Source organism: Triturus cristatus, chromosome 5_2, assembly GCF_964204655.1.
Source record: "Triturus cristatus chromosome 5_2, aTriCri1.1, whole genome shotgun sequence".
In the NCBI taxonomy this organism is placed as follows: domain Eukaryota; kingdom Metazoa; phylum Chordata; class Amphibia; order Caudata; family Salamandridae; genus Triturus; species Triturus cristatus.
Window position 1 is genome coordinate 139791808 of NC_140588.1, and position 25817 is coordinate 139817624.

Below are 25817 nucleotides of genomic sequence, written 5' to 3' on the forward strand. Positions count from 1 at the left end.
GCACTTCGAAGATCAGCCCGACTGGGTGCTGCACGACGACGTGGTGGCGGACCTGTTCCGTTGGTGGGGTCGTCCAGACATCGATCTGTTTGCAGACGACGAAAATTCAAAATGCCACGCCTTCGCGTCCAGATTCCACCGTCCAGGGACCAGGGGGAATGCTCTTTTGATGGACTGGTCAGGGACATTTGCCTACGCCTTTCCGCCCCTGCCTCTGATTCCGAAGGTGGTATCCAAGCTGCTCAGATCCGACATGAAGATGATCCTCATAGCTCCGGACTGGCCGCGCCAGTGGTGGTACCCGGACCTTCTTCATCTCTCAGTTCAACCTCACAGGCGGCTGCCTTGCAGGCCGGACTTGCTGTCCAAGATGGGCGGGAGGATTCTGCATCCCAACCTTCCCTCACTGAACTTAACAGCATGGCTCCTGAGGTCCTGCAATACGGACATTTAGGTCTACCACCTGACTGCATGCATATTCTCAAGGAAGCGAAGCGACCCTCCACAAGAGCGTCTTATGCGTTTAAGTGGAAGAGGTTCTTCATTTGGTGTAGGGAGCATCACCATGATCCTACAAAGGGGCAGGAGGACGTCATCCTTCCGTACCTCCTTCACTTAGCTAGATCAGGCTTGAAGTATGCATCCATCAGGGTCCATTTGTCTGCCATTACAGCTTACAGGAGGTCTCCCAGTCAACCTTCCTTTTTCCAGATGCAGGTGGTCAAGGACTTCTTGCAGGGGTTGAAAAAAGTTTACCCCCCTGTTCGAAACCCTTCGCCTCCGTGGGAGTTGAACTTAGTGTTATCCAAGTTGATGGGCCCACCTTTTGAGCCGATCCACAAAGCTTCTTTACAGCATCTGTCGTGGAAGGCCGCTTTTCTGGTAGCCATTACATCGGCACGCAGAGTAAGCGAAATCCAGGCTCTGTGTACTAAAGAACCGTACACAGTTTTTCACCAACACAAAGTGGTCTTAAAGGCACATCCATCCTTTCTCCCTAAGGTAGTGTCTGATTTTCATATTAATCAGTCCATTTCTCTTCCATCCTTCTTCCCGAATCCAGCGACCCCGGCTGAGCGGTCGCTCCACTCCTTAGACCTCAAGAGGGTACTTAAATTCTACCTGGCAAGTACCAGAGGCATTAGGAAGACGGACCAGCTGTTTGTCAACTATGGCGCCATGAGAACAGGCTTCCCAGCGGCTAAACGATCCATTTCCAGATGGATTGTTTCCTGCATTACCCTAGCCTACCAGCTGGCGAAAAGGCCCTTACCTTTGGCCCCTAAGGCTCATTCTACTAGGGGGAAAGCGGCCACAGTAGCTTTCTTGCATGACGTTCCAATGGCAGAGATCTGCAAGGCGGCCACTTGGAAATCGGTCCATACCTTTACCAGGCACTACTGCCTCGAATCCGATTCCAGGGCGGATGCCCAAGTAGGCCAAGCCTCCTTGAGGAACCTGTTTGGGTAGCTGAGCTATCTGAGCATACTGTTCCTTCTCTGTTTATTTTCTTTCCTTTGCCCGCAGGGGGATGAGGTGAGGCTCGCTATTCTATTCTAATGCTTATGACTATTGATGAGGATCCCCTGGAAGAGGAGGATTAGTTACTTACCTGTAATCCTAGTTCTCTTCCAGGGGTATCCTCATCAAAGTCATAAGCAACCCTCCCGCCTCCCCGGGCAAAGGTGTAATAATTTTCAGAGGTTGTTATTTTTCTTTGTGCCATGACTTTTCAGTCTCCGCAAAGAACAACTGACCTAACTGCCACCCCTGAGGCATGATGGGAAGGTGGGGGTCAGGTGTGCCTTAAAGGCACGGTGTCAGTTTTTGCTATGTAGCTATGAGTTAGCTTTTCAGTCTTTTTAGACTGGGTATTTGCAATGCAGCCTGGGAGCTTCCTATGCTTTCAGTGTTTTCTAAGAATTTCTGCTGTTTTCTAAGCATTAAAACAGTTTCCAAACAAGTTATAATGTTGTTTCTCATGTTTATAATGCTATTTTCTTATATGTAGTGGAAATTCCTTACAGCATGGTTCAGCTCTAGAGTGTTAGGGGCTGCAATTGCTTGTGTATACATATAGGTATATATGTATGGATATATATATATGTGGGGCACATATAATATACTGTTTCCGGGATCCCGCACATGTGCGGGAATATTCTAATGCTTATGACTTTGATGAGGATACCCCTGGAAGAGAACTAGGATTACAGGTAAGTAACTAATCCTTCAATACAACCTGTAGTCTATTCAACGGGGAATACTCTATACGGAAGACACATCATATGGAAACCGGTGCCAGAGGTAGCTCCAACTTGGTCCACACACCGACGTTTTTAACCACCGTCTGGAGGTTAGGGGCAGTGCCTTAATCCGCCAGCTACCAATCTGCGGACCAGAGTATACTGGCATTACCAAAGATCATAAGCTCAGTCTTTCCAGTGTTCAGCTGGACGTAGTTATCCAACATGCACAAAGAAATAGTTTTCATGCCCTCTGAAAAACAAGGTTTTGTGGTTAAGGATCTTTTGTTAAAGGATAAGAGAAGTTGGGTAGCAACTGCATAAGAAATGGGGATGTAACTAAATTCTCTCACAATTTTTGCAAGGTGGTGGGGGGCACATATATGTTGAACAGCGTAAGGCTCAAACAAGAGCCCTTAGGCACTCCCTAGGTGAGGTCTATAATGCAGGACCGGAAGGCCCCTAAATTAATGACCTGCATGCTGTGAGTTGGGAAACTTGTAAACCATTGATGGGCACGTCCACTAATTCCAATCTCCTCCAGTCTTGTCAATAGGATTTGGTGAGACACTGTATCCAAAGCTGCAGATAAATCCAGCAGCACTAGCAACACAGCTTGGTTATTATCCTGAGCGCATCTGATGTGATCTGATACTGTAATAAGTGCTGATTCTGTGCTGTACATAGGTCTAAAACCTGACTGTGAAGGGTCTAAACAACCAGTAGACCCAATGTTTTCTGTAAGTTTTTTTTATTGATATATTCTTCCAATAATTTGCTCATCAGAGGGAGAAGGGAAATTGGGCGGTAGTTGGATAGAACCGGTGAAGATAGATTAGCCTTATTGCGAATTGGGATTACTTGAGCTGACTTCCACTCAAGGGGAAGTTGGCCCTCGCTTATTGAGAGATTTAATATAGTGAAGGTAAAAGGAGCAAGCTGAGCAGATAGCAGTGCAGCAATCTTAGCTGGTATATCAGTAGGTGACCCAGACTTAGTAGATTTTAACATTTCCTCCACTGCATGTACTTTTAAAAAAGGATAAAACTATCTAAAGGTAGAGCATTTTTTGTGTTCGTTTGTAGGGGGTACAGATTTATTAGCTGGAGGCAGGGTGTACAGAGTTCTTAGTCCCAGAGGTTTGGCAGAGGCTAATGCTAGCTATAACCTTAGTCTCTAAAGTGGTAGCTTGGTCGAGCAGTAAGGCAGTATCAGAGGACCGTGTAAAGTATTTGTTGTACACACTGAGTCAGCAAATGGTCTCACGCACTCAAGAACTGAACTCTAGGCCAATGGTTTGTATATAAAAATATATAGTTGTTTTATTTTACAACCACAAGTAGGTATCAAAATATACCTTCTTAGAATGCTTTAGTTAAATACTTTAAATAGGCAATAGACTTTTGAATGCAATAGTTACAGTTGTTGCAAGGGGCAACACAATTTAAACACAATTATAACATTGAGCTCAATGGGAATTCCTAAGTAAATGCTATTAATTAGTTTTTGGATTACTTTTCTAACCACAGGACTGGATCCTAGATTCAGGCCTGGGACATTTCCTGGAAACAGGTTAGTAAATACGTTTTGGTTACAGGTGGCGGTATCTGCCACATGGAGAGCGCAACAAATGGAGGTATTGGTTATTAGTTTACCCTCCTCCTTTTTAAGGAATATTATTATATTTCAAAAGTTGACACTTAAAAACTTTTTCACATAGAATCACCAATGTTATCCTATGGGAGGAAATTCACTTAGCAGGGAAGTAGGGTTATCGTTACTTTTTCTTACTCAGTGGTGGATCCTGGATTCAGCACTGGTTCATCTCCTGTAAACAGTTGGAAGAAATTGTTTTTGTTACACAGGCGATTTTTAAGGAATATTTGTAAGTTTCAAAAATCGACACAAGAATTTCTGGCAAAAAACAGGCAATGTTATCCTATGGAGGAAAATCAAGTTATTGGTAAGTACAGTTATGATTCCTTTTCAGGGTCAGTGCTGGGCATCAAGATCCAGCACTGGGATCTCTCTTGATAACAGGTGAGTAATCCCGTTTTCGTTGATCGGCTGATTTTTTGTGAATATTTTAAAGTTTCAAAACTTAGAAGAATTTCCAAGTGTACAACAAATGCTTTACACTGTCCTCTGATACTGCCTTACTGCTCGACCAAGCTACCACTTTAGAGAGTAAGGTTATATCTAACTTTAGTCTCTGCCAAACCTCTGGGGTCTGTGGACTCTGTGCACACTACCTATTTGGGAACAGTATATACAGAGCCACTTTCTCACATAGTGCGCGTGTGCATCGGCTCCATCCTCCGATTGTTTTTTTCCGCCATCGGGCTCGGATGTGTTTCTCGTGCTCCAGTTCGGAACCGTTACCGGTTCCATTTCGAAGCGCAATCCTTCACCCTTTCTACGGTATTGTCTCGATCGCGAACCCTACTTGTCGCGCATCTCTCCAAGTCGAAGTCTTTGTTTCCGGTCGACGACTAAGGCCTTCGGGCCTACCTGGCCCTTAGCATCTGGCTCATGGAAAGGACGCCATTCAAGAAGTGTCCTCAATATGGGTCGAAGTTTCCCCACACTGATCTGCATGAGGTGTGTAACCTCTGCTGGTCACCGGAGCACGAGGCAGAGACTGTCCAGCTTGTGCCTCTTTCCGCTCCAAGAAGACCATTCGGGCTCGCTAGTCGACATCCACCCCTGACGACATCTTCCAAGAGGGCGTCTATGTCCCGGAGTGGGTCGAAGAAGGCCTTTTCAGCGCCTCCGAAGCCGATGACTCCGACGTCGAAGAACTCACTCCGGCGCAGAGGGTCGTAAGTAAAGACGTCAACCCCGACCCCCTCCATACATAAAAGGCTTCGGTCACACCTTCACCTTCGTGCCCAGGTGCACACCGACACACCGCTTCCCTCGCCCTCGGGCCTGGCAAAGAAGCCTACCAAGCAATCAGGCAACTCAGGCTCGATTCAGCCTGCCTCCGGTGCCGAAACTCAATTTTTGGCAACGAAAAAGAAACTGCCCTCCTCCTCTGTGTTGACCACTGCTTCCACCTCAAAGCCTTCGACACTGAAAACGAGCACCGACTCGCCGGCACCGAAAAACACTCTGAGCCGATCAAAAAGCCGCTCCCCAAGAGTTCGGACTCACTTTTCGGAACCGAAAAATTCATCGGAACTGAAAAAGCATACAGGGACTGCAAAACATGGGTCCAAACCCAAAGGCACGCCAGTGCCGAAAAAGCCCTGGAACCGAAACCGTCTGCGCCGAAAAACCGAACTTCATCAGAAGAGCTTTTTCGACCAAACCCTGCGCAAAAAACTCTTGTTAAAGACCCTAAAACTGGTCAATTGACACTAAGTTCCAGGAAAAGGCCACTGGACAAACCTACACCTGCTCCATCACCTAAGAAGAGGGACATTGCTACATCCCCCTCTTAGAGTCCCTCCTCCACCACCTCCTCCTCCCCCCACCACCACCTCCTCCTCCCCCCACCACCACCTCCTCCTCCCCCCACCACCACCTCCTCCTCCCCCCACCACCACCTCCTCCTCCCCCCACCACCACCTCCTCCTCCCCCCACCACCTCCTCCTCCTCCCCCCACCACCACCTCCTCCTCCCCCACCTCCTCCCCCACCACCACCTCCTCCCCCACCACCACCTCCTCCCCCACCACCACCTCCTCCCCCACCACCACCTCCTCCCCCACCACCACCACCTCCTCCCCCACCACCACCACCTCCTCCTCCCCCACCACCACCTCCTCCTCCCCCACCACCACCACCTCCTCCTCCCCCACCACCACCTCCTCCTCCTCCCCCACCACCACCTCCTCCTCCCCCACCACCACCTCCTCCTCCCCCACCACCACCACCTCCTCCTCCCCCACCACCACCTCCTCCTCCCCCACCACCACCTCCTCCTCCCCCACCACCACCTCCTCCTCCCCCACCACCACCACCTCCTCCCCCACCACCACCACCTCCTCCCCCACCACCACCACCACCACCACCTCCTCCCCCACCACCACCACCTCCTCCCCCACCACCACCTCCTCCTCCCCCACCACCACCTCCTCCTCCCCCACCACCTTGTTCTCCTACACCATCGGACGATGACACCTCTGACACGGGGGAGGGTGCGGACGATGTGCCACTAGGGGATACCAGTCCACCGGTTCCCCTGACCCCTGGGATGACTATAATACACCTGATGTACCTATCCTCCCGCAAGATGACCTCTACACCTCTAGGCCTTCCCCCACCAGAGGATACCATGGGCTTTAATCAGCTTGTACACCGAGCAGCCCAGTACACACAGACCCCGTGGAGGAGGATTTCTTGTTAGACACTTTCAACACCACCCAAAGCTCAACATCTACTTTCCCCATGCTCAAATGAGTTATTAAGCATGCTCCTGATGTATTTAAAGATCCTGTTAGGGCTCGAGTCATCAACCCTCGCATAGAGAAAAATACAAAGCTGCCCCTACAGACCCAGCTTACTTTAAGGGCCCTGTTCCATTAGACTCTATGGTGGTATCCAATGCCAGGAAGAGGGATAACTCTCAGACCTCAGGTGACGCAGACCCACCCAGAAAGTCTAAACTCTTGGACGCCTCCGGCAAGAGAACAGCCTCACAAGCGGCTAACATATGGCGCATCGCCAACACTCTGGCCCTGCTAGCCAGATATGATAGGGCACATTATGACGAGTTAGAGTCCCTATTGCAACACCTCCCGTACAAATACAAAAACAAAGCCAAGGACCTCATACAGGAGGGTAAACTAATAACCAATACCTCCATTCGTTGCGCTCTCCATGTGGCAGATACCGCCACCAGAGCTGTAAATACAAGTAACCTTTTGCATAAGCACGCTTGGTTACGCATTTCAGGCTTTAAGCCTGAGGTACAAAGTTCGATCCTGAACCAACCATTCGACCAAGAGCACCTCTTTGGCCCTAATGTAGACTCCTCCCTGGAGAAAATGAAAAAGGGCACAGACACAACCAAGTAAATGGGAGCCTTGCAATCGCAAGCTCCCAGACGTTCTTTTCGTCGCTCCCCCTACAAAGGCAACTCCAGAAGCTACTCCTCAGACAACCCCTCCACCTCTTACAAGGCTCCCACCCAGTCAACCTTCACCAGAAGTTACGAGAGAGGAGGTTACAGAGGCAACAGTAACCAGGGCACAGTCAAGACTAACACCCGCTCTGCTTCCACCCCTACCCAGTGACTTCCCTCCGCTTCCCCCGGACCATTCCACTCCTGGCGGGGGAAGACTACAACAGTTCCTTCCTGTCTGGACCGACATCACCACAGACAGGTGGGTGCGACAAATAGTTCAATCGGGTTACTGTCTCGAACATTACCTCTACCCCCCCCCCTCCCCCCCCCAAACATACCACCCAAACAGCGTCCAATGTCAGAAGAACAGCTATCACTGCTAAAGCAGGAGGTAATCTCTCTCCTACAAAAAAATGCAATAGAACTGGTTCCCCTGCACCAACAAAACACAGGAGTTTACTCCCTGTATTTTCTCATACCAAAGAAGGACGGCTCTCTGAGACCTATTTTAGACCTCAGATCCCTAAACCTGTACATACACTCAGACCATTTCCACATGGTCACACTTCAGCAGGTCCTTCCCCTTCTTTCACAAGGAGATTTCCTTGCTTCCATAGATCTCAAGGACTCCTACTTCCATTTTCCCATTCACGCAGCTCACAGGAAGTATCTCAGGTTTATAGTGGACGGGCAGCACTATCAATTCAAAGTACTCCCGTTCGGAGTCACAACAGCACCAAGGGTATTCACCAAGTGCCTGGCGGGTAGCAGCCCACTTAAGAAGATAACACATTCACGTTTTCCCATATCTCGATGACTGGCTCATAAAGCCAGCTCATACAACCAGTGTGTACATCACACTCACGCGACTATCCAACTACTCCACGACATGGGGTTCACAGCAACCGTCCCACACACAATACCTCGGTGCTACCATAGACACCTCAAGAAATCTAGCCTATCCCATTTCGGCCAGGATAGCAAGCATGCAGGCTCTCCTCCCCAAATTTCAACCTCAACACTCCCTTCCAACTCGAGTGTTCATGCAACTCATCGGGACGATGGCATCTTGCATGTTTATAGTGCCTCACGCAAGCCTCCAGATTCATCCGCTACAGGAGTGCTTAGCACGCCAATGGAACCAGGCTCAAGGTCAGCTAACAGATCTGGTGTTGGTAGAGGGTTGCACTCATCGCTCTCTGCAGTGCTGGAACACCAAGAACCTTTCCAAAGGGCGACCGTTCCTAGAGCCAGTTCCGCAAATTATCATGGCAGCGGACGCATCGCTCTCCGGCTGGGGAGCTCACCTATTAAATCACACCATGCAGGGCAGATGGACACCTCAACAAAAATTACTCCACATCAACCACCTGGAGTTACTAGCCATATTCCTAGCCTTAAAAGCATTCCAAAAGCAAATATCGGGCAAAGCTGTCTTAGTCTGCACAGACAACATGACAGCCATGTGCTACATACAGAAACCAGGCGGCACACACTCTGCAGCTCTCTCAGCTAGCACAGAGCATATGGAGATGGGCTATACTTCAGAATATTTTTCTCCTAGCCCAACATGTCCCAGGAGTCCAAAACACCATAGCCGATCTAAGTCGTCAAACACAACAGATCTACGAGTGGGAACTTCATCCGCAAGTTCTTCAGCCATTCTTTCAAATGTGGGGGCAACCACAGATAGACCTCTTTGCCACCCACAAACGCCAAATGCCCAAGCTTCGCCGGCAGATATCCACACCCTTTGTCCAAAGGCAATGCGATATGGATGAATTGGTCAGGCAGATTTGCGAACGCTTTTCCGCCTCTCCCACTCATTCCACTGGTGGTGCACAAACTACAGCAACACTCGCTGACTCTCATTCTAGTAGCTCCAACTTGGGCCAGACAACCGTGGTACACCACATTACTGGAACTGTCCATAGCTCTTCACCAAAAATTACACCTCTCACCACGCCTCTAACCCAGAACCGTGGAGAGATCAGACACCCGGACCCAGCTCAGATCAACATTGCGATATGGCTCCTGAGGTCTTAGAGTTTGATTACCTTAATCTTCACCCTGACTGTATGAACGTCATTAGAGAAGCTAGACGTCCCACCACTAGAGCCTGCTATGCAGCCAAGTGGAAGCGATTTGTGATATATTGTCATAACACCATCAATCCCCTAGACGTGTCTATCCAACACATCATAGGGTACCTACTACACCTCCAAAGGTGCAACTTGGCCTATACGTCTATTAGACTGCACGTTGCTGCCATAGCAGCATATCTACAAAATAGAAAACGCTTATCACTTTTCAGGGTACCTGCCATCAAAGCCTTTATGGAAGGCCTTAAAAGGATAATTCCTCCCAGAGTTCCACCCTCACCTGTGTGGAATTTAAACATCGTTCTCACAAGACTAATGGGCCCTCCTTTTGAACCTCTACATAAACGTGAGCTACAATTCTTAACAAGGTGCTTTCCTAGTGTCCATTACTTATCTTAGTTGAGTTAATGAGCTACAATCGCTAATTATCCAAGAACCTTTCTTGCAAATCCATCATAATAAGGTTGTTCTACGAACTAATCCTAAATTCTTTCCAAAAGTCATTTCCCCCTTCCACCTCAATCAGTCTGTGGAGTGGCCCGTATTTTTCTTGCAACCACAGACTAGCAGAAAGAGCTCTTCATACTTTAGATGTTAGAGCATTGCTTTATTAAATTAAGAGAACACAGCCCTTTTGTAAGACCAAACAACTTTTTGTGTCTCTCACCACCACACAAAGGCAATCCCATATCAAAGTCTGGGATAGCTAGATGGATCGTTAAATGCATACAAATTTGCTACCATAAATCAAAACGTACTTTATCTGTTCCTCCTGAAGCCCACTCTACACGAAAGATAGGGGCTTCTATGGCATTTTTAGGGAACATTCCCTTAGATGACATCTGCAAAGCAGCTACATGGTCTACACCGCACACATTCACAAAACACTATTGTGTAGATGTGCAAACAAAACGACATGCTAGTGTGGGCCAGGCTGTCCTCAAAACGCTATTTCAAACTACTGCAGCAAATACTGGTGGTCGCCGCTAAGGATGGGTACTGCTACACAACGGGACGGGAAATGCTACTTAGCAGTATGCATCTGTTCTTGGCATGTAGAGCTGCAGATCCACACACGCCCACCGCCTCCCCGGCTACCTTTATCTGTTCCAGTACTATCTTATTTAGATACAGCATACATGGGCATCTTTCCTGTTTCTTACAAAGCTCCATAATTTCCCTGCTGGCGAAAAACAATCTGAGGATGGAGCCGATGCCCATGCACACTATGATCCAAAGGAGGAGTCACCTATCTCGTGACTTCCAAAGACTTTCCAGGACACAAACAAGTGCAAACATCCGGGCCCAACACCAGATGGCGATCTATGCTAAGTGTGTGGATCTGCAGCTCTACATGCCAGAACAGATCCATACTGGTAAGTAGCATTTCCCTTACTGCCTACTGCAAGTAGTTTGATTTCACCACGTGTTCTGTGGTTTGTCGTGTGAGGGAGGGACAGTTGTTATTGGTTTAAGTTCTATTCTCATGCTTATAATTTAGTAAAATGTACTTTGCGCTTTACGTGAACACTGGTTAGATTACACATTCATTTGTTATAGTCTTGGTAAGATTAAATGATTTGCCCAGAATGAAAGGATGTTGTGCTGATGCAGAGATTTGAACTGTGGTCCCCAGGTCCCAAGTCTGTAGCTCTGACTGCTACACCACATCCTTTTCTCATCTCTTAAGTGTTTTTTCTTGGGCAGAGCCAATAATACAGCATTCCCTCCAGAAGCTCACCTAGCCTCTTCACCTGTGTTGCTTGTTTGCATTTCCTTAGAAGCACTCCTTATGAGTGCATCTGCAGGCAGTCTCTCTCCTCCCCGTGTCTTGCAGTCTTCGTTTTGCTTCCTCCCTCGTTTTAATTATTTGTTTCCACAGATACCACCCCCATCCTTTTGAAATAATTCGCCCCATCCAATAAACAAATCACTGGGCCTTTTGAAGTGTTTCTCTTCAGACTACGTGATGAACATGCAGTCTTCTGTGCAGAGGCACACAACGGACCCCCGTGGCATGACTCTGCATTTATCGCTGCAAGATATCTTTCCAATCAGAGCACGGCGCAGCCAGTAACACGCAGCCAGTCTCACCTAATCTGTCTCCGACCTAATCTGCATTCACACTGTACTTATCGGGTACATGCGTTTTTTTTTTTTTCCCTTCGTCCTCCCCATTTGCCTAATCTCCCTGCTTTTAGAATGCCACCAGTAACAGCACAATATATTGCCTTTCTCAATTTACAAGTCATAACACTTTAACAGAGTTTCAGTAACTTATATTGCATAGCTACGCACCAAGCTAGAACCTGTAACCAAAAAATTGCTTATTATTAATCACATAGGCAAAACCTATTGCATTTATCAATGCTTGTTTATTATCCATTCACAGCTGTGAGGCCAGTTGTAAACCGCATCTGCATATGACCTTGCCTATTGATCATTACCTTCCCCTGTATCCCAGAGACTCCCATGAAGCAGTTGAGGTTCACAACAATTCAAGAGATGCTTTTACATGCAGCATCATTTAAGTTAAATGATAATAAAGATTAGTTTCCCATAGCTTTTATGACCTTGATGCCCTCTGAACTACATTCATATCCAGTACTGAAACTGGTCTGAATGTGGATTCATTGTACCTCACATGGGCTGCAATTGCAATAGGTAGCTTCACATTACTTTGGAGGACTCGGACTCTACAGGCTTTCATTTTGCCTAAAATATATCTGGATTAGTTGAACTGACAACTAATCTGTGTCATCAGACTTTGTTCATAAATGTGGTTTCTTTATTTCTTTAAATAAAGCCTTCATGAAACCTTGTGATGCTCCTATGCGTGAATGGCTGAATCATAGTTTGGTTCATTTGGAGACAAGAATACAAAGATTTGCCATTTTCCTGGGTTTAGAATTGACATTCACAGTATACCCAATTGTTAAAACCTCTAGGGCATGTGCAGAGCACTCCAAATCCCTAGGCCATATATTTGGGCCTCAAAACACTTCACTTGGCCCTGGGTCATTCCCAAGGACTTCCTGTATAAACATGGTGGCTCCCCAAGTATTTGTGTAACCCCAATACAATGCTTCATCATGCATGGGTTTGCTCTGTGTGATCAAGCATCCCATTCCCAAGTCACTGTTCGGGTTTTACATCAGTTAAGAAGGAGGTTTCTCCATTTTCAGTCACTTTGTGTAGGAAACTAGGTTTTAGTTGCAATTGCCCCCTATCTCCCCCGACCCCCCCCCCCTCCCCCCCCTTTTTAGGTCTCGTGAGCCAAAGGCTCGAAGAGACATTTTATGTGGGATTTTCAAAGTGCTACCCACAGTTTTGGCTGGCCTAAACCTTGAGTGCACGTTGGCGTGCACGTGCACAGCTGCTGCTCACACTCCCTCCTCCCTTCTTCCCTTCCCTTTTCGTCAGCTTTGATCAGGCTCCTCTGTTGCTGGCATGCCCCCCTCCCTTCTCGCCCAGCCCTTCTTGTCACCTCGGCTTGTTTAACACAGCTGCTGCTCGCACTCCCTCCTCCCTTCTCCCCCTCCCTTTTCTTCAGCTGTGATCAGGCCCTTTCTTTCCGTTTGTTTTCTTTCCTTTACCTTCTTGTTTCCAAGGTGGAACATTCGCTATGGACATTCAGCACTACCTCAATGCTACAACATCTCCAATTGTACTCTTTTGAAGTCAGAGTGTTGCCGAATGTTGCTTCCGTGATTTAAAAAAAAATACAATTGGTATCCCAAGCTATCTTACTAAAAGAAGCAATAGTTCCGGCTGGACACATGGAATGATAAGCTTAGTGCCCACATTTCAGAAAACCTCCGCATTGTCCGTTTTTCCCGCAACGTACTTAGCATCTAACTTGCACATTCCGTTGTCATTTTGTATCTTATGTCTTTTGAAGTCTTACAGCAGTCACGGAAAACTTGCCTATGAAGAATAACTTCTACTCAGTATTAGGCTAAGTGATATGTCTTCAGTGCATATGCTTTTTCCCTTGTTTTAGTGAATGCTTTTATGAAGTGTCACTGAAATATACGGTATAAGGCATTGACTTTTTTGACGTTACGTGCTTGGACAAAACATATGCCTTGTTCGTTCTTTTGAAAAACAAAAACATAAATAAATGGATTACTTCCAAAGAAAATTCCAGGACCTTCAGTGTTTGAAAGAAGACAGAACTGGGGACTAAGTCTAAAATAAAGAAATATTACATAAGTGTGAGGGTCATCTGCCGTTGCAGATGACTATTTAGATTGAGCACTGCTTTCTGGCAAATGTTTCTGAAAATGTGCTAATTAAAACTCTGTAATGGGTACAGCCTGATGGGCAGTGGGGGTTGGGACCTTTCTGCGTGCCTGCTCTTTATCTGACTGCCACCGCTGCTCTGCGGCTCTAACTACTCGGCTTTGTAACCGACTGCTCTGCGATTAAATACCCATGACTGTTGTTTGAGTGACTGACTACTGTGTGATGGAGATTATATGCGTGCTCTGAGTGTCTTCACTCTGACTGCTTGGTGACTCAGTGCACAGAACTGCTATTTGCTGCTATATGACCGGCCACTCTGCCTCTCACTGCAGCTTCCTCCCTGTTGCTGGTTGCGGATTGACTGCTAGCTCCGTGGATGACTGCTTGCGCTGCTTCACTGGCTTCTCGTGCGCGCTTGTGAATGTTTTGTGATTGCCTGCACATGAGGGCATGGACACTACAAACATACAACAGCTGTGACAGTGTGACACTGCTTGAACACAAATTCTCTGTCACTGTGTATGGGTGGGTTATGATGACCGCACACAACCGAGAAAAATTCGGAAACAATACACGGTGACCTTTCCAATCTGTATCTTCCTGCAAACACGTTCTTTGTAACAGCTGCTCACAGCTACTTTACAACAACCTCCTCACTGCTCCCAAGCGCGGACGCTGGTCTATCTGCACCACTCACACAGACCCTCATTTGACACGACAAACTGTACCTTGTCATGGGCCGTTCTGCTCCTCCCTCGCAAGATGTTCTACCACTAATGTATTTCCTCAAACGCCAGAGATATTTCTTAGGGCATATGTGGAGAGGCAAGACCTACTTCTCTGTCAGTAATCTACACAACAAGCAACTGAACATTGCCAACCTGAACTCATAAGAAAAAATAAAAGGTATGCACCTTTTATTCCAAAAGCAATTTAGGTAATTCTCACTTATTCCACTCGATCTAGGTACTCTCGGTAAATCACACAACTTGGGTCTAGCATCTGTCTTCCTGCACAAGAAAGACCTGTAACTGTCTGCTAAGTGAGTGCAATGGTGGCCTCAGTTTTCTGAAAGCTTACATGAGTACAAACAAGACTGTCCTACTGCTCCTCAGGATGCAACTATTTGCACAAGCAAGCTTTATGAAGTTTAACAAAACATTTCATACTTTAATTCGGGTTTATGTTGTTTTACCGAACGTGACGGCTGCTCACACAACACTGTTCTCGACTTTACACAATAAAGAACAGTAAATGTTCTGGCACCCAGGATAATGTGCTGCATGGCTAAATCCTTAAAAGGTCCCAAAGGCGAGACCTATTGGCTATGCCAATGCTTGTTTTTTTTTTACTGCTTCAACAGAACCAGCAGGCCACCAGTCACCCACTTCAGCTCTGACAGTGCCCCACGGACTTTCGGTTTATGCTGCTGAAAGAGCATACAGTGAAAAGACTATGTGCCAGCTGATACGTTAAGAGCGTCTCACACTGGGGCTCTGTTCAGTAATGATGTAGCTTTAAATTAATGTCTGCCTCAATGAGTACTTAATAATGATGAAATTCAAGTCAGATACAACTACTTCCGCATTTCGGTAGCAACATTATCTAAGAACACAGAAGATCGTATGGCCTGTGGAACAAAGGGTTGTTTTTGTGCGACTTCCTTGTTTAAAGCACATAGTCATGGGCTCTCAATCACATGGATTATCAAACAGGGACATGCAGCTGAAATGTGATAAAAAGTTCCACACAAATTTCACAAAAGAAAACCACAAGGCTTGCGTGCAGATCAAAGACCGTTTATATGCAGCCAAAAAGGATAGTGCTGATCTCAAGGCATACGGTTATTTGGCCTGTGTGCTATACAAGGTCCTATCACCCCATGTCGCTGGGCTGAAGGCAACTCAAGATGCTGAAGTGCCACCACGAAGCCTGAACGTCAGTAAAAAGTGTCTGCCTGTCAGTCATGATCCCATGTGCCTCATATGAATGTGACCACGGTAATCTTCCAAAACCAGATTTAGTCGTACTTCGTATTAAGCTGTGTGTCATTACAAGTACTCACCATGCGGCCTCGCTGGACATTAATCAATATAAAAATATGCAGAAGTTGCTTGTCCATTTCTACACAAGCTTTCACAGCGCTCAGTTCCCAGGCATGCACATGCCAGTCCAAGGGCATACTCATGGGTTTGTCACCATTAATGTGAGATCCTGTTATACAGTGTTGGAGGGAGGACCACCGGGGAGTCGGGGGGACTACTCCGGGGCACCTTCCTACCGCAAAGTTATAGCCGAGCGCCGCTGAGAAGCCTCCTAGGAGATGTCCTTCTCCTATGATCGTACTAGGCCCAGTAACACCACCACACAGGACTCCGTATCAGTTGCTTATCTTGGTTCTTTATATAAAAAGGAGCACGTTCAATATTTACAGTGGGATCGAGTGATCCAGTAAGAGTCTCAATGTTCTTGGAGGGATAAGGTAGCGGGACAGTCTTAGTACCAGCCAGGTACGGGAAGGCTCTGCGCCAGACCTTGGGTGCTGGTCTCAGAGCGGCTCGGACGTGGAGAGCCGCGACGGCGTCTGCAGGGCTCGGGTGGTAGTTCCGCTTGGGTCGAGCCGCGACAGTCAGCAGGGCTCCGGTGGTAGGTCCGCTTCGGTCGAGCCGCGACGAGGTCAGCTGTGCTCTGATGGTACGTTTCGACAAGGTCGGGCCGCGACAGCGTCAGCAGGGCCCCAAAGGTTCGTGAAGGTCTTGTAAGCACGATGGAGCCGCGACGTCGTCAGCAGGGCTCAGAATGGGGTTTCAGGAAGTCTTTCTCCGTAGGGTCAGCCGCGATCCGATCAGCAGGGCTCTTGACTCTGGGATACAACTGTCGTCTTGTTGCCGGGTCGCCCCAGATATAGGTCTGGAGCCCTTTGATGTCCGGACCCTTGCGCCCAGGAGGGCGGAGAGGCCGGGTAGGGCGCGGCCAGACACCCAGCAGGAGAGGCTCCAGGCCCCAGAGAGCTGTGGGGCGATCGCACCTAGGTGTGGAAGGACGGTTGGGGGTCCCATCGATACTGCCCTCCGCCGGGAGTGGGAAGGGCTCACGTGGTATCCCCCGGGCCAGGGGTTGGCACCTCGATGTCGGGCCTCGCTGGGACCGAGGCCGGGTAGAGCATGGTCACGTAGGTGGTCACGTGGAGTGACGTATAATCCAAAATGGAGGAGCCCCGAGGTGCATGGGACCTCGTGCGGCTTAGCGAGGGGGAACAGGACCACGCCACGAGGCCGGCTCCAACACGCGTCCCCCCCCCCCCCCCCCCTTCCCCCCAGCTGAAGGCAGGGAGAGTCACCCATCTCCTTGGGGGTTCTCCTCGCCGAGGCGGAAGAATCTGGACAGGCCGTCTGCATTGGCGTGGTCGTTGCCGGGCCGGTGTTCCACGGTGAAGTCCATCCCTTGCAGCGAGATGGACCATCGCAACAACTTGGGGTTCTCGCCCCGCATTTGCATGAGCCACCGCAAGGGCCGGTGGTCAGTCTGGACCCTGAAGTGGGTGCCGAAAAGGTAGGGCCGGAGCTTCTTGAGAGCCCATACTACAGCAAAGGCCTCCCGCTCGATGGTGCTTCACCTCTGTTCTCGTGGCAGCAGTCGGCGGCTGATAAAGGCCACAGGTCGGTCGAGGCCCTCGGATGCCATCTGGGAGAGGACCGCCCCGACCCCGTACTCTGATGCGTCGGTCTGCACCACAAATTCCTTGCTGTAGTCAGGGGCCTGTAGCACCGGGGCAGCACACATGGCCGCCTTGAGGGCTTCAAAAGCGGTCTGACAGCGGGGCGTCCAGTGCACCACCTTGGGCTGTTTCTTGGAAGTGAGCTCCGTAAGGGGGCCCACAATGCTGCCATAATCTTTAATAAATCTCCGGTAGTAGCCTGTGAGGCCTAAGAAGGCCCGGACAGCGGTTTGGGTTGCGGGGGGCTCCCACGCCTGGATGGCATCGACCTTTAACTGGAGGGGCGCTACCTGGCCACTCCCCACCTGGTGGCCCAGATAGGTCACAGATCCCTGACCGATCTGGCACTTGCTGGCCTTAATTGTGAGCCCGGCCCTTTGGAGAGCGGCCAGGACTTCTCCGAGGTATGCTAGGTGCGAGGCCCAATGGTCGCTGAAGACTGCAATGTTGTCGAGGTAGGCCGCGCTGAAGGCTTCTAGCCCGGCCAGGACCTTGTTTACCAGCCTCTGAAAGGTCGCTGGGGCGTTCTTCATACCGAAGGGCATCACCCGAAAGTGGTAGTGCCCATCGGGGGTGGAAAAGGCGGATCGTTCCTGGGCGCCGGGAGTGAGCTTGATCTGCCAGTACCCAGCGGTGAGATCAAAGGTGCTTAGGTAGCGGGCGGCCCCTAAGCGGTCGATCAGCTCGACTGCCCGTGGCAGGGGGTGGGCATCGGTCTTGGTGACTGCGTTCAGGCCCCGGTAGTCCACACAAAATCTGAGTTCCGGAGAAGTGCCGGGGGCGGCGGCCTTCGGCACCAAGACCACCGGGCTGGCCCACGGGCTGTCTGAGTGCTCGATGACTCCGAGGGCGAGCATCTTGGCGACCTCTGTCTGTATGCAGGCTCGGACTCGGTCAGGTACTCTGTAGGCGCGGTGTCGCACAGGGGGGCTGTCCCCGGTATCCACGTCGTGGACGCACCAGGGGGTCACCCCGGGCATGAGAGAAGAGGGCAGCGAAGGGTTGCAGCAGCCTCCGGCAGTCATGGCGCTGTTCTGGGGTCAGTGTGGTGGAGAGGTGGACGCCCTCCAAGGAGCCGTCTTGGCCCGAGGACCCCAGGAGGTCTGGTAGGGGCTCGGAGTCGCTTTCGCCCCCATCGTCGGTAGCCAGCAGCAGGCTTAGTTCAGTTCGGGCAAAGTGGGGCTTGAGCCGGTTGGCGTGTAGGACCCGGAGGGGGTTCCTCAGGGACTCAATGTCGACCAGGTAGGTGACGGGGCTCTTCCTCTCAACCACCTTGAAGGGCCCGGTCCACTTGTCCTGCAGGGCGCAGGGGTCCACGGGTGACATGACCCAGACTTGCTGGCCCGGCTCGAACTCGATGGTCGAGGCATTTGCGTCATACCAGCGCGTCATGTCTTCTTGGCTGGCTTTGAGGTTGGCTTCTGCCAGGGCCCGGAACCTCCGAGTCTGGTTCCGCAGGGTCAGGAGGTACCGGTAGACGTCGGGGGGGGGGGGGGGGCATCTTGGACGTTCGCCTCCCAGCCCTCCTTGACCAGGCTGAGGGGCCCTCGGACGGGGTGCCCATACAACAGTTCGAAGGGGCTGAAGCCCAGGGATTTCTGTGGTACCTCTCGATAGGCGAACAGGAGGCAGGGCAGCAGGACATCGCACCTCCTCCTCAGGGGCTCTTCCAGGCCCTTGATCATCCCTTTTAGGGTTCTGTTGAACCGCTCGACCAGTCCGTTCCCCTGGGGGTGGTAAGGGGTGGTGAATCTGTAGGTGACCCCACATTGTTGCCAGAGGGATCTCATGTACTTTGAAATAAAGTTCGTACCCCTGTCGCTCACCACTTCTCGGGGGAACCCCACCCGGGAGAAGATGCCCATCAGGGCCCGGCCCACCACTGGAGCTGTCACAGTGCGGAGTGGGATGGCCTCGGGGTATCGGGTGGCGTGGTCGACCAGTACCAGGATGAAGCCGTGTCCCAGGGCGGTTCGGGGGTCGAGGGGCCCCACGATGTCGATCCCCACTCGTTCGAACGGGGTGTGGACGGCTGGAAATGGTTGAAGGGGGGCTTTAACTCGACCCCCAGTCTTTCCGCTAGCCTGGCAGGTCTGGCAGGACCGGCAGTGGTGGTCCACGTCTCTCCGCATTTGGGGCCAATAGAAATGGGTCACTAGGCGGCTGTAAGTCTTGTCCCGCCCGAGGTGTCCGGCGAGGAGCACGTCATGCGCCAGGTTCAGGAGGAACTCCCGGAACCGGAGGGGAACCACCAACACCCGGCCGGCTCCCAGTTCGGCGACTTTCTGCTCGCTATATAGTAAGTCATTGTCCCAATAGACCCAGTGGGTTCCCGTGGGGTCCCCCGAGGCCTGGGCGGCCGCTTGCTGTCGGGCCCCCTCGAGGGACGGGCAGGCCTTCTGTTCTTGCTGGAATTGTTCGCGGGTGGGGCCCCCATCGTGGCGCCACTGGGCCAGATCGGGGATCTCGCTGAGGGAGGCGGCCTCGTCGGGAGAAAGTTCGGATGGCCCGGCCTCATCGTCGGGTTCCTCCGTGCCGGAGGAGGGTGATAGTTCTGGGCCCGTAGGCTTGTCGGTGGCCGCGGCAGCGGCTGGTTGGGCGGTCATGGACCGGGTGGTGGCGCAGGCCCACTCGGGCAGCCCTAGCATCCCCAGATGCTCTCGGCGCTCCACCTGGGCCCAGGGGGAGCTCTCTAGGTCATTCCCCAGGAGGCAGTCCACGGGGGCGTCGTCGCGGACAGTCACTTTTAGGGTGCCGGACACTCCTCCACACTCGAAGGGGATCCTGGCCATCCGGCACATGCTTTCGGTGTTGTCCGCGGTCCGGACAGGGCATAGGACATGTGGCAGGATTTGTTCGGGGGTCACTAGGTGGCAGCGGACAGCGGTCACGCTGGCCCCAGTGTCCCGGAGGGCTTCGGCCCGTCGTCCATTGATGGTGACCCACTGCTGGTACTTCTGGGTGTTGCTGGGGATGGCCGCTCGGGGCACCATTTCTCGGGAGCCCAGGCAAACGAGTGACATGGCAGCTGGTTCCCACTCGGGGGATCCGTCGTCGCGGTTTTCTTCCCCGTCCTCTCCTTCCCCCAGGGCTGCGGCAGCTATTTGTCGGGGAGGGGGCCCTGCGGTCCCGTTCCGTCGGTTTACGGGGCAGGCCGGGTCGCTCGCATAGTGGCCGGTCTGCTGGCAGCCGAAGCAGGTCACTGGTGGTCGGGGTCCAGGCCGGGCGATGGGGGTCCCCCTTCGGCCCAGGGTCGGGGACGTGTGGTTGGCGGCTTGGCCTCGTGGTGGGCTTCTGGGTGGTCCGGCCGGGAATTCTCGACTGCGGTGGGACCCCCCTCCTCCGCCCCGCTGGCGAGGAGGTCCCGTGGTAGTCCCCCCCCCCCCCCCCCCACGGGGTTCCGGGGGACTCGGGTGTTGACCCATCGGTCTGCTTCGGCGGCGAGCTTCCGGGGATCGGTCAGCTTACTGTCCAGGAGGTGTTGCCTTAGTTCCACAAAGCAGTTGTTGGCGAGGTGCTCCCAGACAATGAGGTCGAACAGTTCATTGTACGAGGTGACCTTGCTCCCTTTTATCCACCCTTCAAAGGCCCGGCTGAAGAAGTCCACGTACTCGACCCATGTGGTACCGGGGAGCTTCTTGCAGTCCCGGAAGCGCTGCCGGTACATCTCGGCTGATAGTCCGTAGCGGGTGAGTAGGGCTTATTTCATGTGGTCGTAGGAGGTCATCACTGCGTCGGGGAGTTGCAGCAGGGTATCACGGCCCTCGCTGAGGAACCTCCCCCATAGGCCGGCACCCCAATCCTTCCGGGGTACCCGATAGGAGGTCATGGCTACCTCGTAGGCTCGGAACCACTGCTGGATGTCGTCGTTCTTGTAGTATTCTTTGACGATATCCTTGGGGATATGAACCTTTGGCTCGGTCAGTGGCAGAGGGTCCCGGGGGTGCTGGTCTCCCCCCGTTTTGGATTTCAGTTTGAGTTCTTTGAGGCTCCTCTCGTGCTCTAGGGTTAGCCGTCTCTCTTCGAGCTCCCGATGCCGTTTCTTTTCTTCGATTTCCTCTTGCAGCCGTAGTTGCTCCAAGGCTATTTTCTTCTCCGCCAGTTGGAGTTCGCTGTCCAGCCGGAGTCGTGCGAGGTCCATTTCGTGTGCCCGGACCCTCTTCCGTTCTCGCATTTCTTCGTGGGATAGGCTGGCTTCGGGGATGCCTCGCCCCCCATCTGTCGGGGTTGTGGTAGGCAGGTTTTCGTCCCGGGCCGAGGTCCCTTCGGTGCGGGGTGGAGTGGCCTTGGCTTCTGCCCAGGCTTTCAGGGCTTTCTGCATTTCTTCCTTAGTGCCCAATCCTGTGGTTGGGATCCCTTTGTCCTTGCAGAATTGTTTTAGTTCTTTGTGGGTGTATTCTTCCAGCTTTTCCAGCTGGAAGGTTGCGGCCACGGTTGCTTCTTGGCCGTCCATGGTTCCCTTTTTCTTTTTCCGTCTGGTTAGGTAGTGGGTGCGTTACTTGCCTGTACGATTGCGTCTGGCTCGGATCCCGTCGCTGGCCACCAAATGTTGGAGGGAGGACCACCGGGGAGTCGGGGGGACTACTCCGGGGCACCTTCCTACCGCAAAGTTATAGCCGAGCGCCGCTGAGAAGCCTCCTAGGAGAGGTCCTTTTCCTATGATCGTACTAGGCCCAGTAACACCACCACACAGGACTCCGTATCAGTTGCTTATCTTGGTTCTTTATATAAAAAGGAGCACGTTCAATATTTACAGTGGGATCGAGTGATCCAGTAAGAGTCTCAATGTTCTTGGAGGGATAAAGTAGCGGGACAGTCTTAGTACCAGCCAGGTACGCGAAGGCTCTGCGCCAGACCTTGGGTGCTGGTCTCAAAGCGGCTCTGACGTGGAGAGCCGCGACGGCGTCTGCAGGGCTCGGGTGGTAGTTCCGCTTGGGTCGAGCCGCGACAGTCAGCAGGGCTCCGGTGGTAGGTCCGCTTCGGTCGAGCCGCGACGAGGTCAGCTGTGCTCTGATGGTACGTTTCAACAAGGTCGGGCCGCGACAGCGTCAGCAGGGCCCCAAAGGTTCGTGAAGGTCTTGTAAGCACGATGGAGCCGCGACGTCGTCAGCAGGGCTCAGTCGGGTTTCAGGAAGTCTTTCTCCGTAGGGTCAGCCGCGATCCGATCAGCAGGGCTCTTGACTCCGGGATACAACTGTCTTGTTGCCGGGTCGCCCCAGTTATAGGTCTGGAGCCCTTTGATGTCCGGACCCTTGCGCCCAGGAGGGCGGAGAGGCCGGGTAGGGCGCGGCCGGACGCCCAGCAGGAGAGGCGCCAGGCCCCAGAGAGCTGTGGGGCGATCACACCTAGGTGTGGAAGGACGGTTGGGGGTCCCATCGATACTGCCCTCCGCCGGGAGTGGGAAGGGCTCACGTGGTATCCCCCGGGCCAGGGGTTGGCGTCTCGATGTCGGGCCTCGCTGGGACCGAGGCCGGGTAGAGCAGGGTCACGCAGGTGGTCACGTGAAGTGACGTATAATCCAAAATGGAGGAGCCCCGATGTGCATGGGACCTCGTGCGGCTTAGCGCGGGGAAACAGGACCATGCCACGAGGCCGGCTCCCACAAAGACTTTTACAGGGAACAGTCCATTTAATGTATTCGATCAGTGCTCCATCGTGGTCGGCCTTAAATCATGCCCAGGTACTGGTCTACCACTTCTGTAAACTTGCGTTGCCACTTGGTGCATTCTGATTCTTTCAAATCTTTAAAAAGACATATCTCCAGTTACTGTTATTGTATTTTTGCCTTTTTATATTCTACTCGTACAGTGTTTATTTTAAAATTGATTGTGGAATTTTGTGTTGTGGAACGTTTTCTACTGTGCATGCACTGCTTAAATACTTTAAATATTTCCTTTTATATAAGCTTGATGGCTTTGTTTCATGTTACCAGGGATTGAGCACAGGTTTATTTAATTTAATTTGTGTGACATATAGCATGTGGCTGATGGCCTTATCCTTTGCGGTACACATCTCCTCCCCAAATAATAACCCACTTTACTACACTTGTTACAATGTTTAATACTTCTGCATAATCCACTACTTTCACTGGGAAGAATGTTCTGGGGAGAAGGAATTCAGGATGGTGCAGGATGTGGTGATGCCCAGGCTTCTATGTGTGCGATCCATTTAATGCAAAGCAAAAGTCTTGTCAAGGCTAAACGTTTGGCACGCGCACAGCACACTAGAGTGGACAAAAGTCACAAGATTCCTGGATCCGGAGTTATTAAGGAATTTAACATGTTCAGTGTGTTGTCAAAAATGGGCAAGGGGAGACCCGAATTTGTCAACTAATATTTGTCATATCATTAACAGGATGAATATGAACAGATTGAGAAAATTGTAAGAGCAAAGCGTGTAGCTGAGATCCTTGAAAAAGTAAAGCCCTTAAATAAGGATGAGGCCATAGCCATGCAACGTGCCAAGGCCTTAAACAAGGCTGCAGAAGTAATGAATGCAAGTGTCGAGAATCGGATGAAGGATGACAGGGCACTGGCACCAAGGGGTCTTTTCGAGATTGGTGAGACTTTTTCTTCATTTGTATTAGTGGTTTATGTCTTAGCTCAAATCACTGACTGTCCTACAAAGTGCATCTTGACATTTGCCATGAGACTTTGGGGATGACATTGTATTGCTTTGCAGAGGCACTGTGCAAGAGATTACATAGAACCTGTAATTTGTACCTTGCTAAGTGATACAACAAGCAACTGTTAGTTCTGTACATTCTATGAATGACAAGAAAAGAACCTGTAATTTGTACCTTGCTAAGTGATACAACAAGCAACTGTTAGTTCTGTACATTCTATGAATGACAAGAAAAGAACCTGTAATTTGTACCTTGCTAAGTGATACAACAAGCAACTGTTAGTTCTGTATATTCTATGAATGACAAGAAAAGAAAATGTTCAGCTATGTTTTGTAGAAATTATAAATGCCTTTCACTTCCAGCTAAAAATGTACAATATTTACTGTTGCATATTATCAGTCTTGCTTCTTCCCAATCGGTTGTGTTTCTGCCACTAAACTTTCCTGTTTAGTATATTGCATCTTATAGCAAGCTAGGGAGCCAGAGGACTCTCTTGGATTACTTAGTACCAATGTTACATGGTCTTATAACCCTGATAAGATAACTTGTTAGGTTATTAATTACCACTAGATATGAATCACTAACCAGTGGGACTTTAACTCCTTAGTGTGCTCTAGTTGCACAAATGACTGACTTTGAGCAGCTGTCCAAGCTGAATCCTTCAAATCTATTTTGTTTTTATTTTGGTAGTTGCACAATGTGCTTACCACCTAAGCCAGTCGGATTCTCAAACTAATCCCATATTTCAAAACCCAACAGTGCTAACCCCACAAGTGCTCTGCATCAATCCTTTTTGTATCTCGTTGGACATCCTGTCCCCCTTTATCATACACTTTTTATTGCCTTTTCTGCTTTTATTTTCCATCCCGATTACATCTGCAAATCATAAGGAAGGTTGCTAAGGCTATAGTGTGTTTATATAATAAGTATAGGACACTGGGTATTCTTTTGCAGTTGTCCTCCCTCCTCTATTTTACCCCATTTTTAGCTTACTGGATGCTGGTTTTTGATTCTGACAGTCCACTGAGGCCTGCTAAACAGACCTCCGTCCCAGTGCTGCTTCCTTAAACAAATTGACAATGTTCTACAATCTGCAACTGACTTTAGTACCCCTGTAAGTCCCTAGTATATAGTTCCCTTGGTTCCTAGGAGGGTCCCTAATGGCTGCAGCCTTTGCAGACGGTGCGACATGGTCCAAATCATGTTTGAAAACATGACTTGGCACACTCCTGTGCGCTATGCCAAAGACACTGCATGGACTATAAGCAAGTCACCTCTGCAGCAGGGCACATTATAATATATGTGAAGACATAGCTTCATGAGCAGATATGCCCTTGTGATGTCTAGTTTTATTCCTAGAAATTGCAGGTGAACAGGGAAGCCATCTTAAGGTGTGTACTGGGCACTGATCAAAACGAATTTCCCAGCTACATAATGGCTTCACTGAAACCTATGGTTTTCGTAATCGAACACCTTGTGTTAATAAACCCACACTGATTCCAGTGTTGAATTTATTATTACAAGCATCCAGCGGGTACCTTAGAGGTACCCCCCGAACCCTACTAGCCCTCTAGTGTGCTTCGTGACTGGTCCTGTCCAGCCTGCCACCACAGGCTAGTTTCTGACCCCCTAGAATGTGAGAGCCTCACTCTCAACGGTCAGAAACCATGCCTGCTCTGGCAAGGGGTTTTTACACCTCCTCCAGCAGGATGGCTAGTAAATTAGCATGTCTAGGCAGGGAGCTTCAAAGAGGACACTGCATTTTTATATGCAAGCCTGGCTTCCCCCAGACCTTGAGGGTGCCACC

General features: G+C 50.5%; 1 protein-coding gene across 4 annotated transcripts in view; it reads left to right on the forward strand.

Annotated features, from left to right (window-relative positions):
• LOC146822725 (uncharacterized) overlaps positions 1-25817 on the forward strand; it is a 410295-nt gene that overhangs the window by 114381 nt on the left and 270097 nt on the right. For all 4 annotated transcript variants that reach the window (XM_085606916.1, XM_085606918.1, XM_085606915.1 and 1 more), the window contains one exon: positions 23740-23944. In XM_085606916.1, coding sequence (XP_085463042.1) covers positions 23740-23944 — 205 coding nt within the window. The remainder of the gene's footprint in view (positions 1-23739; positions 23945-25817) is intronic.